We start from the raw sequence: 15,486 nt of genomic DNA, 5'->3' as shown, positions 1-15,486 counted from the left end.
CAGATTCAGCATGTATCAGCATTTCTACATTATAACTGCAGAACAAGTATTGAGACAATTCAGACATCAGTTGTTGCTGGACTCTTAATGCCATCATTTTATGCATAATATCTGGGCATGTTTGCTTAATAGTACATATTTAATTATAATATTCATATATTAATTTTTGAAAACTTAAAACATATTTGAACATGAATGTAATTTCTATTTCTGCCAAAATTTACTACTTTAGAAATGTTACCTATTCCTTCTGTTTTGATCTCCTGGAACTGCAACCTTGGCTTAGTTGCCTGGTTTCTGAAATATGAATCCTTTGAACGCCAGTATTAACAGACTTTGCATTTTTAAGTGCTGCAAGGTATTTAAAATAACTTACAGGAAGAATATAAATCTGAAAAGATTTTGAAAGAAGTAGCAAATCTAAAGAGCTCCACAGCAAACTGATGAATGAAATGGTGATAATTAGCGCACACCATGTGCATTGAAAAACAGTTGAAGCATGGTGTAAACAGGTGTAATATTTTAAAAACTAGAGTTAAAAGACCACACCCTCAAATAAAACTAAGTTCCTTAGTAGCTCACTCATTTTGTGTAAATAATCTTTACTATTTGGGAGTGGTAGAGGACTGTATGAGGAATGTGATGTATTAATGTGTAGAAGTGACAGGCTGGAATAGGAAATTGGTGAGTTTGGCTTTACAGGGCCCTCCTCGGTAGTATCAGTTCTATGTTTGTAAAAGACCCCAGCCTAAAATGTGTCAACCTAGATGTGTACAGTTTTAATTTGAAAACAAAGGGAAAAAAATCAACTAAATTGTACTCAGCTTTGGAAAATTCCTGTGTGCTAGTTTTTTAAAAAAAATCTTATTTGGCCTTCACCAACTAATGGTGCACATATAGGGCTACTAAAACAGTTTATATTTTTCCCCAATTGAAACCTAAAGATAATTCTATTTTGAGTGAAAGTAGTATGGCTGGAGCAATTGTAGAGTACACACTGAGATTTTGTTTATCAAAAGACAGACCTTTGAGCAATGTTAAGTATACAAACCTCAAGTATGAACTAATTACTTAACTAATTCCTATTGTCTATCTTGTTGACAAAACATTTTAGGTAAATAATGTAAAAAAATATGTTGGAAATATTGAAAAAAGAATAAGCAAATATCCTGTTAAACTATGCATAATGTTGCAGAAGACACAGGCAGCAATGATGTGATGTGATCGCCTGACCATTGATGCTTTTGGGTGTTGCTATAGTGATGAAGAACAGAAGATTAGTGCAGTTACGCTGGTTTACATTTAGCACATCAGCTGTCCCTTTGTCTGCGTGTGTATGTTGACTGATGTATAACAATACTTAAAACATAGTGCCTGTTTAAAAATATCTAAATTACTGTTTTAGAATGTGCATAATATTGGCTTATAGTTTTTTTTTGATTGAATGGGGGAATTGATTTAAGATATATTTTTTGGAGTTTTGACCAGGAAAGCTAGTAAAAAGGAATAAACAGTAATTTTAACCAGCATTAGAAGTTTACTATGTTATCTGCCATCATAGGAAATGATTGGCAAATTTTAAATGACATAAAGCAAGCTGTAAAACTATACATTTGTTACAGTTCTCACTAAATTATATAATATAGTATTTACTACCCTACGACCTAATTCATTGTGGTGTTGACCAGCCCTTCCTGCTCTTATCAACTATGTTTTATAACGTAGGTAATTATTGGAAGGCAGCTGACTGTTGGTTTAGTGAAACCCAATTGTCGTCCCTCCCAGCTGTTGGTTAATAAGAGTAGTTAAACACATCTGTTTCAACAGCTGGCAATTAGAGGAATCTCTTTTATAGCTTTTTTTAAAATCACCTGATCCTTGAAATGCCATATGGGTGGAATAACACTGTTAATTTCATACTGTGCACTTTGTGGCTACTTGAATTTGAAAACCCTTCTTTTGAATAATTTAAGGGGGAATATTTTTGTACAATTGCTTTTCATTCTCATAATTTGCAGATATATGAATCAATAAAATAATTTGTAGCAGTCTGCAGTAACACTGACTGGTTCAGAAGGCAATGTAAGCAAATCTGAAGCTTGAACTGTTGAATGACATCTCAAGTAAGAAACTACTGCCTTGGAGCATACTGCAAACTGTTGTTGTGCTTATGTAGCATCATTGCAGCAATGTAGTTTCCTTTTTCTTCATGGAAGAGGTATCATAGACTTATGTTCCCATTAGGCAAATGATGTGATTTGGCAGAATGATATGGAGATATACTTTACCGACTGATAGAAGGAAGCTTACACACCTATGATAGGTAAAGAGCCAACAGTAACAGACCCTGTGTGCCATTACTCTCAGTAAATTGTTTGGTGCACTATTTTTGAATGACATAACTGTGTATTGCACAATGAGATGTGCAGCTGCTTTAAGGCCAGAAAGCATAATTCATATAAGACAGAGAGGGGTCACTCAGAGCTCAATTGTTCAGTTAAAAAATTTTATAGATTGCTGCGAAGCACCTAACATGTTACTGTTTTCCATCTGAAACAAAGTGTGACATGTGCATGTGTGTCAATGTTGGCCTTACTGTTTGTTAAAAGGCATGTAGCGGTTTGTGATTCAGGTATGGTATCTGGGAGATAGATAGTTTAGCAACCTATTGCTATTCTAATGCTGATGAAAGAAAGGCTTGATAAGAGACCCATCTGCACTATGATACAAGGGGAGCTGTGTGCCTGCAAAACCCCAGACCAAGAAAATCAGAAAAGTTTCAAGGAATCTTTACAAACAGCCAGGAACTGCATATGAAATCATTGAAACTTGAATAATGATCCACATACACCCCTTAGGCTTTTTCAGCAAAATCAAACAATGAGCGAGAGGGAAAGTGCTATGAGGGGTTGATTTCAGCAAAATGAATTGGTCATTTGAAGTTAAATATTAATGATGGGATAATTGAATTTTAACAAGGTGCAAACAACTGCCGAAATTGCCCAAAATAGCTGGCTGACTTCATCAGTTTAAGCGGCATCTTTGTGATGCCTTTTGCCTGAGATAGGCAGCTGTGCAGGATAAATGGTGATAATGCAAGTGGTGGGGATTTAAATGGCCTGGAATTTGCAGCTGTAGTGGTGGTGAAACTATTGGAAATTGTCATCAATACTGTGTAAAATTCAGAGCAACTCATACCACCTGCACCTGTGCAGTTAAACACAGAAACCTGGACATTGCTGTCAGTGATACTTTGCTCCTCCATAGGGTCTGTTGTTGCAGTCTTCGTAGATGCAATCAACATAGAATCACTGATTTCACATGAACTTGAACTTTTATATACTATTCTCAGTGTAAAAATAATCAAAAGTTTGAGCGTTCAGGAGTAACTGGGTTTTTAATTCTGCACTAACTCTAACAACTGCTAAACAACTCCTGAGTCCCTGAAAACTAATTTTATAAGTATGAAGTCTCAAAAGTACTTTTTAAAAATTGCTTGATTTTTAAAATAATGAAAATTAATTTTTATTTTTCAGTTAGTTTCATATTTCAGCTACTCTTTCAATCCCATATTTATGTACCAATCAGCATTTTGTTTTCTGTGCAATGATTTAAATGTGAATTATATCCCATGTTTATTAATTCCTGCTTTGCAATCTGAGAGAAATCTTCAATCTGATTAGCCAGTCAGCCTAACTACTGCCTACCAGATTGCTGGATCCTACAGATCCACAATAGAATGCAAAGTAGCATCTGAGTAGAGGAAATCTACTCTTGCAATGCTTGCATTCTACTTTTAAGTACCATATCTGAATAATTGCAAAGTAGTATAGGCTTTGTTTGTTTTAAAAAGTAGTCCAAAACCAATTAGTGCTTCCTTTACTGTAAACTAAAATACAACAATAGCAGCTTATACCAAGCTTTGTGCAAAGCCCTTTGAATTTAAGAAAACAATTAATAGCCAGAGTGCGTATTGTAGTCAAACTAAATAAATGTCATTATTTGCAGGCCCAACTACTAACAACACAGAAAGAAAGGGACGGAGCTTTACAGCGATGTAAGAAACAAGATGAAGAAATTCAGACACTCAGACTTTATTACAGGTATGCTGCACCTGTTTATCATCTTTAATTGATTGGGGTCAACATTTACCATCTTCCGTCAATTTTATATGCTTGCGTTAGGAGCCAACGCAATTAAGCTGGTCAGAGGCATATAAGAAGCTTGTTGCAATTAATCAGTATTATTTTTCAATCAAATGTTTTTTTAATTTGTTCATGGGATGTGAGCATCGCTGGCTAGGCCAGCTTTTATTACCTGTCCTTAATTACACTTGAGAAGATGGTGGTGGGTGAGCTGCTTTTTTGAACTGCTGCAGTCCATATGGTTTAGGTATATCCACAGTGCTGTTAGGGAGGGAATTCCAGGAGTTTGATCCAGCGGCAGTGAAGGAACGACAATATATTTCCATGTCACAATGGTGAGTGGCTTGGAGAAGAACTTCTACATGGTGGTATTCATAGTCTGCTGTTCTTGTCCTTCTAGATGATAGTAGTCATGGGTTTGGAAAATGCTGTCGAAGGAGACTTGGTGATTCTTGTAGTGAAAGAAAATTCAGAAAAATGCTAGAAGATTCAGATTACTGTTTAATTTTGCAATTCTTAACCATACTTATTTTAAAAATATGCATTTTGTTTAGCTGAAACAGGTGCAATGTATGTACACGTTCTTTCTGTCTAAAAAGAACAGGGCCCTGTGCATTAATATATGTAGCTTCCAGTACATGCAAATGTGCCACACTGCGAGCCTAACTGACAATCTTAAACTGGATGTCAGCATGATTTTTAGCACACTGAGAATTATTTAGCAAATATTGTCCAATCGCGGAATCACACCTAATGTTGGACACTGTGTTTTGAGTTTTGCAAGCACAGGTTGGTTGAGTACATTCTGTACCTTGCCCGTTACGAACAGCGGAAGGGATCAGCCAGCCTTTGGGACGTACGGCCTACATACTAGCATCACACCAGCACTGAAATTCATATACCACATTGCTCGTTTGTGTGATAGGCAGAACACCTTTATGGTCTGAATTTCATGCTTGGTGTGCGCGCCAAGTTGGCGGGAGCAGAAGCAGATGTGGAATCCACTCCTGGCCGTGGACACGTTGCAAACACTACTTCACGCTTGATAGCCAATTAAAGTCCACCCAGCATGAAACATGTATTCTCAATAGTTGGGAAGGGCCGGGTGGGGGCTGGGCCCAATGGCGACCCAGTGGCTGCTTTAAAACGGCAGAGGCAACTCCTTGAAGGCTGCCAGGGAAGAATCTTTGGAGTCTGTCCAGGAAACCATTTCATTCAAACATGGCCTCACCAGCAGTTGGAGACGTCCGGCGGAAGGGCAAGTCGGGTGGGCACTCGGCCTCTCCGTTTCTCGGACTGGTGCCTCACAGTCCTTGTGGAGGAGGTCGGTGTCGAGTGAGATACTAGTACCCAAGGATGGCAGGAGGAGGCCACAGCACCTGACCAAAAAAGCCTGAGAGGAGGTGGCAGCCGAGGTCAGCAGCCATGATGTTGTGCAGCGCACATGGTGCAGTGCCACAAAAGGTTCAATGATCTGCTGTGCTCAGCAAGGTATGAGTACCAAGTTGGCATGGATCAGTGTGGACAAGTGTTAAGGTGTGACCATCCCCCCGTGGAGCTCAGGGGTGTTAGAGCTTGAGCGCCAGCTATCACTGACACTGGGCGCTGGTCAAGGGGACGAGCCCTGGCTACTTGGCCTGAGTGCCTTGCGGGTTGAGGGCCATGACTCGGATGTGCCTTGCAAGGTGTCCCGGGTGAGGGTTTGCCAGGTTGCAATGGCACTGCGGGTAGAGAGTGGACAAATCAATGCTCCTCTGCCATTTCAGGAGAAGAGAAGCCATAATACCAATGAAAGAACTAAGACAGGCGGAGACCCCCAAACCTCCTCGCTCTGACAAGGTATGAGATGGATACCTTGGAGCTGGAGCGCTACCACCCACCTTGGTCAGCTGGTCGTGGAGAGGCAGGGGTCTCTGACGAAGTTAAGAGTGCAGTGAACAGAGGCGCGAGTGTCAGATTGTGCGAACATTCTTGTGTAGTCGCATCATTAATGGGAGCCTCAAACCTGAAGTCACTATTGATCATTGAAAAACAATTGGACCATGATGCAGATCTCCGTTGTCTCAACAGCGTGTCTGGAATGCACAGTGACAGTGTGATGACTTAAACTAATGACATGTTGTAGTTCTCCCCTAGAATTGCCAGCTCGCGCATGAACGCGGGACCCCAAACATCACCCTTGACCACCAGAAGACCACTGGGCTTTAGATGCACCTGCATCACAACCCCTCCCTGCACCAAGAACCAGCACAGATACTAGCACCTTGATGGGCATTAGATCGTCAGCTAAAATGCTGGTGCATAGCAGTGAGGGCACTTCACACTCGCTTGAGGAGCATGCAGAGGCAGAGAATGCCCAGGATGGCAGCAGTTGGAGGACTGCTGGTGACTAGGATGATGCTGATTCAAAGGCAGATGATGAGTCTCTGGAGTTGTCCATTAGGTGGCAGGTGCTGGATGTCCAGCGGGATGTGCGGGAGGATCTGGTGGAGATCCATGAGAATATGCGTGCTATGATCTCTGTTGTGGAGGAGTCCATGCAGAGCATTGACCCTCATCATTGAGTGCACTGCCTCCTCCATTGAGACAGTGGCGACACTCATGGAGTGGCAACTCCAGGGACAGAACCAGGGGTTCCTGGGGCTGCACTCGGCCCTGGAAGCCATCACACATGCAATGACCTCAGGAGGTCAGTGCCAGTGTGGGAGATGGATGAGGCACCCAGTATCCCAGCTAGGTGCCTGTCCATCAATGGCGAGCAGGGAGGTCCAGAGTGACCTCATGTTGGCGCACAAGCTGCTTGTCATCTCTACGGGCTTCTCTCAGGGCACTCTGGATGATGACTGCGGCTCCTCCGCTCCTCTGCCCTTGATCATGGCATCTAATGAAGCTGCGATGACTGGGGAGAGGCCAGCCGAGGCACTGGCCGCTCCCTCCCAGATGGCTCCACTGGCGAGAGGCTAAACCCCAAGGTCATCAAGGACTCCAATGCTGCTGCCAGCAAGGTTGGTTGGTTGGTTGGGGCGGGAGGGGGGACACAACAAGATGCAGCACTCGCAAACATGTTTAAGGACTGTCCACGGATCATCTTCTGTTCTGCCATGTTTTGATAATATGTTTGCTGATGTGACAGTTAACACCATCTATTGTTATGTTCATTTGATGTGAGTGCCAACATGATATACATCTTGCTTTTGTCTTAATGGCCTGAGAATGCTTCATCTGTTTTGTAGGCGCAGGACAAGCCAGTATCTCATGCTGAATGTGAGCAGCTCTAAACTTTAGTGCACAGGCGCTGTGGACTTTGGGTTCAAAGGAAAGGGTCATTTCATACATCCAGGATGGAGGCAATAGCCCTGGCATGAGGGGGATGCAGATCTGAAGGATCCAAAGGCCTACCTCCACGCCCTCACCATGCTCTTCACCAGGATCCTCTTCTGACTCATCACTGGACTCATCATCTGTGGCCTGTGGAACAGCGTCAAGATCCTCTTCCTCAGTGGGTCTGCCCTTGCCAGAGCCAGATTAAGGAGAGCGCAGCATGCAACCACTATCAGTGACACCCACTCTGGAGGGTATTGTAGCACTTCCCTGAACAGTCCAGGCACCGGAAGCCCATCTTAAGAAGACTCATGGTCCTCTCTATCACTTGTGGAGGCATGATTCCTTATATAATGCTGCTCTGTTCTTGGGTGGCGGAGAGGCGTCATAAGCCACCTTTTCAGTGGACAGCCCTTGTCCCCAGCAGCCATCCATCCAGTCGGGTTGGAGCAGTGAACAGCCTTGGCATCTATGAGTGTCTGAGGATGTAAGCGTCATGGGAGCTGCAGGGTACCTTGCACAGACTTGCAGGATCTGCGTCTTGTGGCCACAAACTATCTGGACGTTCATCGAGTGGAAGCCTGTCCTGTTGATAGAGGCACGCAGTTGACCCGCTGGCACCCCTTGATGGCCACGTGTACGGCCGAGTGCACCTGGATGCGGGGGAACCCAGCAATTGCTGCAAACCATCTGGCTCACTCATTCTGGCTGGCATCTTCCGCATGGAAATGAATAAATGCCATTACCCACCTGAACAGAGCATCAGTCACCAGCTTGACCCAACTGTGGACAACTGAATGGAACACTCCACACAGATCCCCCACTGGGCCCTGGAGGCATAGAAGTTGAGGGCCACTGTGACCTTCAGAGCCACTGGCATGGGGTGTCCACCCCCACAGTTGGAGGTGATCTCAGGCCCAAACCTCTGACAAACGTAGATCATAGGTTCCAGCCTCCCTGGAGAGGCAGAGCCTCCTTTGGTATTGCACCTTGGACATATTGAGGTAGCTGCATTGCTGCCTGTAAACCCTGACAGCAGGATAGCGGTGTCTTCTGTGGCACCTTTTGCCTTGGACCACCTGCTGGCCCTGCGTCCCTTGTGCCTGCCTCACACGGCGCTCGCCTAGAAACTGCATAGGGACATTAGGCCTCCTCTCCCTTCTGCTCCTCTCTTCCTCAGAGGAGGAGGTGACACCAGCGGAGAACACAAACCCTATTACCAGGGTGATAGAAGGCTGTCTAATACCTGCAAGGGTCCACATAGTCAAAATCTTCTGGGGGCCTTGGAGACAACAATGAGTCCTGAAATGAAGCCTAAGAGTGCTAAGACTGAAGTTCAGAACAGAATTGAAGCTGTCAAACTCAAATAGGCAACCAGTAGCGAACTATCTACTAAACCCGTCACTACTCACAATAGCAATGCTGCAGAACCTTTTTATCCCGCCCTTGGATAAGTTTTCATTAAAAGTGGGCTGCCGGCCTGCCCGTTTTGCTCGTGCGATGAGCACGAAATTGCACGGCAACGTAAAATCAGGATAAATTGCCTTTTTAATGGCCTTAAGTGGCCCTTTAATTGTTGGCAGGTGTGACTCCAACACCGCTTGCCCACTCGCATGCGGGATGATATCGGGATGCCGCCCAACGTCATCTTGCGCTATTTCACATCAGTTCAGTTCGGGCACTCGCCCGCCTGTGAGATGTAAAATTCTGGCCTTTGGCTTGACAGCAGCATCCTCTCAGTGGCAAACACCACTCGTGTTGCTACTGCATAGTAGTAGCAAGATGCAGCTAGCTTTTCCTGTTGCTCAAATTTTTGAAACACCTTGCCCTTCCAGGATAATCTGAGGTAGACTGGGAACTTTTCAGGGCCAAAAGTGACAGCCTTAGGCCTGTTCATGAGTTTGCGTGATGCAGCGCAATATGATCCTATCAGGGTAGCCATTATCCAGCAAGCTTCGACAAAATGTCTTTTTTCAACAGTCTACTCTCAATTATCAGCAAAATGATGAAAGGCTATCAAGCAGCGTTTGGTCAACAATAACCTGTTCATCAATGTTGTTTGATGCTCCACATCTCATTGCAGACTTGATCCAACCATGGGCAGAAGAGTTAAATTCAAGAGGAGAGGTGAAAGTGACTGCCCTTGACATCAGATGGCTTCTGACCAATTATGGATTCAGGAAGCCTGAGCAAAACTGAATTGGGGGGAAATCACTTCACAGATTGGAATCATAATCAGCACAAAGCAAGATGATTGTGGTTTTTGGAGCCCAGTCTTCTCAGCCTCAAGACATCATTGCTGGAGTTCCTCAGAGTACTGCCCTAGGCCAAACCATCTTCAGCTGCTTCATCAATTACTTTCCCTCCATCATGAGGTCAGAAGTGGGGAAGCTCACTGATGATTGCAGTGTTCAGTGCCAGTTTAAACTCCTCTGGTAATGAAGGAGTTTGTGCCTGCACGCAGCGAAACTTGGACAACATTCAGACTTGGGCTGATAGGTGGCAAGCAACATTCGCACCATACAAATGCTAGGCAATGAATATCTTTTAAAGCTCGCATGCAGCAAGAACTGTGCAGCATTCACCTTTGGGCTGACAAGTGGCACATACAATTTGCACCACATAAGCTGCAGGCAATGATTAGGGAGAATCTAACCATTTTCTCTTGCCACTCAACAGCTTTGCTGAATCCCCTACCACCAGCATCCTTAGGGTTACTATTCATCAGAAACTGAACTGGACCAGCCATATAAATGCTATGGCTACAAGAGCGGGTCAGAGGCTTGGAATTCTGCAGTTAGTAACTTGCCTCCTGACTCAACAAGTCAGGACTGTAATAGGGAACCATGGTTAACCAATCAAATTAAGGACTGTATCAAATTGAAAGAAAAAACATGCAATGTGGCAAAGATTAGTGGTAAGCCAGAGGATTGGGAAAATTTTAAAAACCAACAAAAGATGACCAAAAAAAAGTAAAGAGGGAGAAAATAAACTTTGAGGGTAAACTAGTAAGTAATATAAAAACAGACCGGAAGAGCTTCTTTAAGTATATAAAAAGGAAGATAGAGGCCAAAGTGAATATAGGCCCCTTAGAGAATAAGGCTGGGGAAATAATGGGGAACCAGGCAATGGCTGAGGAGTTGAATAAATACTTTGCTTCAGTCTTCATGGTAGCAGATACTGCTGGCATTCCAAAAATACTAAATAATCAAGGGGCAAAAGGGAGGTGAGGAAATAAATGCAATAACTAGAACTAGAGCAAAAGTACTAGGGAAATTAATGGGGCTAAAGGCCAATAAGTCCCCTGGACCTGATGGGTTGCATCCTAGGATATTAGAGGAAGTAGCTACAGAGCTTGTGGATGCACTGGTAGTTAACTTCCAAGAATCCTTAGATTCTGGAAAAGCCCCAGAGGATTGGCAAATGGCCAATGTAACATCCTTATTCAAAAAGGAAGGGAGACAAAAAACAGGTAACTATAAGCCAGTTAGCTTAACATCTGTAATTGCGAAAATGTTGAAGTCTATTATAAATGATGTAATAGCAGAGCATTTAGAAATACATAATCTAATCAAGCAGAGTCAGCATGGCTTCATGAAGGGAAAATCATGCCTAACAAATTTATTAGAATTCTTTGAGGAGACAACAAGCAGGATAGATAAAGGGGAACCAGTAGATGTAATATATTTGGATTCCCAAAAGGTGTTCGATAAGGTACTACACACAAGACTACCAATAAAATAAGAGCCCATTGTGTAGGGGGTAGTATATTAGCATGGATAGAGGATTGGCTAACTAATAGAAGACAGAGAGTTGGGATAAGGGGGGGCATTTTCGGGATGACAACCTGTAACTAATGGAGTGCCACAGGGATCAGTGCTAGGGCCTCAATTACTTACTATATATATTAATGACTTGGATGAGGGAAGTGAATGTACTATCGCCATGTTTGCGGATGACACAAAAATAGGTAGGAAGGCAAGTGATGAGGATGACACAAGGAGATGACAAAGGTATATAGACAGGTTAAGTGAATGGACAAAAACTTGGCAGATGGAATATAATGTGGGAAAATGTGAGGTTATGCATTTTGGCAGGAAGAATAGAGGAGCTGAATATTATTTAAATGGACAAAGACTGCAAAAGGCTGTAGCACAGAAAGATTAGGGAGTCTTTGCGCATGAATCCCAAAAAGCTAACATACAAGTTCAACAGGTAATAGGGAAGGGAAATGGAATGTTGGCCTTTATTTTTAAGAGAATGGGGTATAAAAATAGGGAAGTCTTGCTAAAACTATACAAGGCACTAGTTAGACCACACCTAGAACACTGTGAACAGTTTTGGCCTCCTTGTTGAAGGAAAGATATACTGGCATTGGAGGCACTTCCAGAGAAGTTCATACGTTGATCCTGGGCATGGAGGGATTTTCTTATGAGGAGAGATTGAGTTGGTTGGGCCTGTACTCATTGGAGTTTAGAAGAATGAGAAGCGACCTTATTGAAACATTTAATATTCTTGGAGGGCTTGGCGGGGTAGATGCTGAAAGGTTGTTTCCTCTTGTGGAAGAGTCTAGGACCAGAGGACATAATCTCAGAATAAGAGGGTGCCCATTTAAAACAGATGATGAGGAAGTTCTTCTCCCAGAGGGTAGTCATTCTGTGGACTTCTTTACCACAGAGGGCTATAGAGACTTGGTCGTTGAGTATCTTCAAGGCTGAGATAGACAGATTTTTCATCAGTAGGGGAATCAAGGGTTATGGGGAAAAGGCAGGAAAGTGGAGTTGAGGATTATCAGATCAGTCATGATCTCATTGAATGATGGAGCAGACTCGATGGGCCGAATTTCCTACTTCTGCTCCTATGCCTTATGGTCTTATGGGAATTCTTTCTACTTGCCTGAATGAGTGCAACTCCAACAGGACTCGAGCCACTCAACATCATCCATTACAAAGCAGCCTGCTTGAATGGCAGGAGTAGGATGTTCGGTCCTTGGATCCTGCTCCACTATTCAGTAAGATCATAGCTGATCTGAACATGGCCTCAATTCCACTTTCCTGCCTGTCCCCTATAAACCTTGACTCCCTTGTAGATCAAAAAGCTGCCCATCTCAGCTTTGAATATTGTTACCATCCCCACAGAGACTTATAACTTTTGGGTACTGGCAGCTGCCAACTGGAATCCACGAAGAAATCCCCTGCCATAGTGCTTCTTATCCTCTGAATTCAGCAATTTTCTTTGTTCTTCTTTAAAGCCAGACAGTAAATTGTGACCAAGGTTTTCACTTTTTAAAATCAATTCTGAACCACATGGAAAGAAAAGAAGAAAGTTTTGAAAATACTCAGCAGATCTGTGGAGAGAAAAACATAGATACTGCCAGATCTGCTGAGTATTTCCAGGACTTGTTTTTATTGCAGATTTCCAGCATCTGCAGTATTTTGCTTTTATTATCTGAAGCACTCTGTTCAGCTTCTAACTCCAGGTCCCAATTTTCTTCCATATCTCAATGTTTTTTCATGTTCAAGTCTATGAAGAAAGTTTTAACCAGCCAAACATCCAAATTGCTCTGCATAACAATTGAATTCACCTCATCCTGTTTAAACTCAGGATCATTTTTATCTTTTAAATTCTTTTCCATGATTTAGCCCTTTGGTTTTATTTTATAGGAGACACAAGTTTAACACTGCTCCCTTTTGCACAAGCAGTTTAATTTTCTGCTGAGTAAAATCCTTTTTAGCTGCTTTTAGAATTTTGTTAAGGTTATTTTGATGTTCAGCTAAGAAAACTTGATACTCCTGTTTATTCAGTTTGCAAATTTCTTCAATTTATTTTTGCTTTTCATCATCCCGTTGACTATGGGCTTTGTCTCATTCCTTTCTAGCAAGAATCATCACCTCTTTATTTTGAAGGTTTAAGTTACATTCAAGAATACATATCCTTCCTCACAGTTCTATTGTGTTAGCACTGGATTCAGCTTTTCCACTCCCCTTTGAAGCATTCCTCTCCTTTGATTCATCATTAGCCTTGAGTACTATTGCTATCTCCTTTACCACATCTTGCTTATACTTCTCTTGCATTTTTAATTCAGACAGCTTGAACTTATCTCCATCTTCATAATATAAAATCCACACTGTCAGTAGGCAAATTATGCACAACACCAACAATTACAGGACCGGTGATTAAGGCACATTTTAAATGTACTCTATGCAAAGGAGTGAGTAACAATTTCCATCAATACCCATATCAATCCATTTTTATTTAGCAAATTTTCTGGAGAGAAATTCCTGAGACCTGCCAACATCAGTGACTGTGTTGATCCTGTATCTCTAAAAATAACAATTGACTTCCCTACCTCACCAGATAAAGATGAGGATACTTCACCTTTAAACAGAAAACTTAGATAATTTCCTACACCTGATCCACTTTAGTAGTAAACACAGGAGAACCCACTGACTTATCGTAAGCCTTATGCACTAGGACAGTATTCTTTGGAGGAGCACTGTGCAAATTACAGATGCTGCAGTCTTGCTTTTTAATTTCCAAAAATCAACCTTCAGATACCCTTTTTTATGACAAAGATAACATGTCAGTCTTTTTGATTCAAATTTATTTTCCACACTGTCTCTCTTACTACTCTGCGGAGGGTCTGTTTCCATTTGTGGGCCATTTGCCCCACCATAATCAGATCTCTTACCTCTACAGTTTCTGAGTTTCCAAACATAGGCTTGTGAGACAGCTTGTAGGCTCTGCCATTACTGCAGCCCCCCTTATTGTCTTCCAGGTGGGATCTTATTCTCAAAGGGGCACTATTTTTAAATACTTCCATTAGAATCATGTCTCTGAGGTTCTCAAAGTCTGGTTCAGCCTTCATCTACCTATACCAGCTATCAAATGGCACTTCCTGTTCTCTAGCAAATTCCACAAAACACTGACTCTGTTTCTTCCCTCAAATTTTAAAATTCCAGTCTTTAAGCCTCTGGCACTAAATCATAGCCATTGATGTAACAGTTTTCACCATGTCATAGTCACCAGACTGTTGGAAAGAGATGAATACACCTCCAAAGCTTTTCCTACAAACACAGTCTGCAGTAAAATACTGCAGTTTTCGCTATGCCGCTGCAGTTTTGTGGCAATTTTCTCAAATAATACAAAGTACATTTCAACTCCTTGCTCACTGAATTTAGGCACTAAATGAATACCAAAAGTCTGCTTATGACAGATGTCAGTTGGATAATACAACCGAGAACCAGGCGGTATATAGAAGGCTCAGAGGAGAAGTGAAAAAGCAACTTGCAGTTTGGGTTCCGTCGGGGCCACTCAGCTCCTGACCTCATTACAGTCTTAACCCAATTGCGGACAAAAGAACTGAACTGGTGCTGTAGCAAAACTGGAGATAATAGGAATCAGGGGGCAAATTGTCTACTGGCTGGAGTCATACTTATGCAGAAAAGGATGGTTGTAGGTGTTGGAGGCCAATCATTTCAATCCCATGATGTCACTGCAGGAGTTCTCAGGGTAGTGTCCCAGACCCCAACCATTTTCAGCTGCTTCATCAATGATCTTCCCTCCATCATAAGGTCAGAAGTGGGGATGTTCACCGATGATTGCACAATGTTCAGCGCCATTCACGACTCCTCAGACACTAAAGCAGTCTGTGCTAATATGCAGCAAGACCTGGACAACATTCAGGTTTGGACTAGTAAGTGGCAAGTAACATTTGTGACACATAAGTGCCAAGCAATGACCATCTCCAACAAGAGAGAATCTAACTATTGCCCCTTAACTTTCAATGGTATTTGCCATTGCTGAGTGTCCCACTAACAGCACCCTGGGGGTTACCATTGGCCAGAAGCTTAACTAGACAAGCCATATAAATGCTATAGCTACAAGAGTAGATCAGAGGCTAGGAATTCAGCAGTGAGCAACTCGCCTCCTGACTCCCCAAAGCCTGTCCACCACCTATAAGATGTTATGATCCCAGCTGATGTTACTACTGGACAAGCCAGATCTCAAGGTGAAACCC

The 15,486-nt window shown here is 42.6% G+C and overlaps 1 protein-coding gene across 14 annotated transcripts in view; it reads left to right on the top strand.

Annotated features, from left to right (window-relative positions):
• The window catches only part of mipol1 (mirror-image polydactyly 1), a 363,283-nt gene that overhangs the window by 240,213 nt on the left and 107,584 nt on the right, over positions 1 to 15,486 (top strand). For all 14 annotated transcript variants that reach the window (XM_041214749.1, XM_041214747.1, XM_041214748.1 and 11 more), the window contains one exon: positions 4,009 to 4,103. In XM_041214749.1, the coding sequence (XP_041070683.1) occupies positions 4,009 to 4,103 (95 nt within the window). The remainder of the gene's footprint in view (positions 1 to 4,008; positions 4,104 to 15,486) is intronic.

This window comes from Carcharodon carcharias, chromosome 20, assembly GCF_017639515.1.
Source record: "Carcharodon carcharias isolate sCarCar2 chromosome 20, sCarCar2.pri, whole genome shotgun sequence".
In the NCBI taxonomy this organism is placed as follows: Eukaryota; Metazoa; Chordata; class Chondrichthyes; order Lamniformes; family Lamnidae; genus Carcharodon; species Carcharodon carcharias.
The sequence above is the reverse complement of the archived record's forward strand: the minus strand, read 5'-3'. Positions and strand labels throughout refer to the sequence as shown.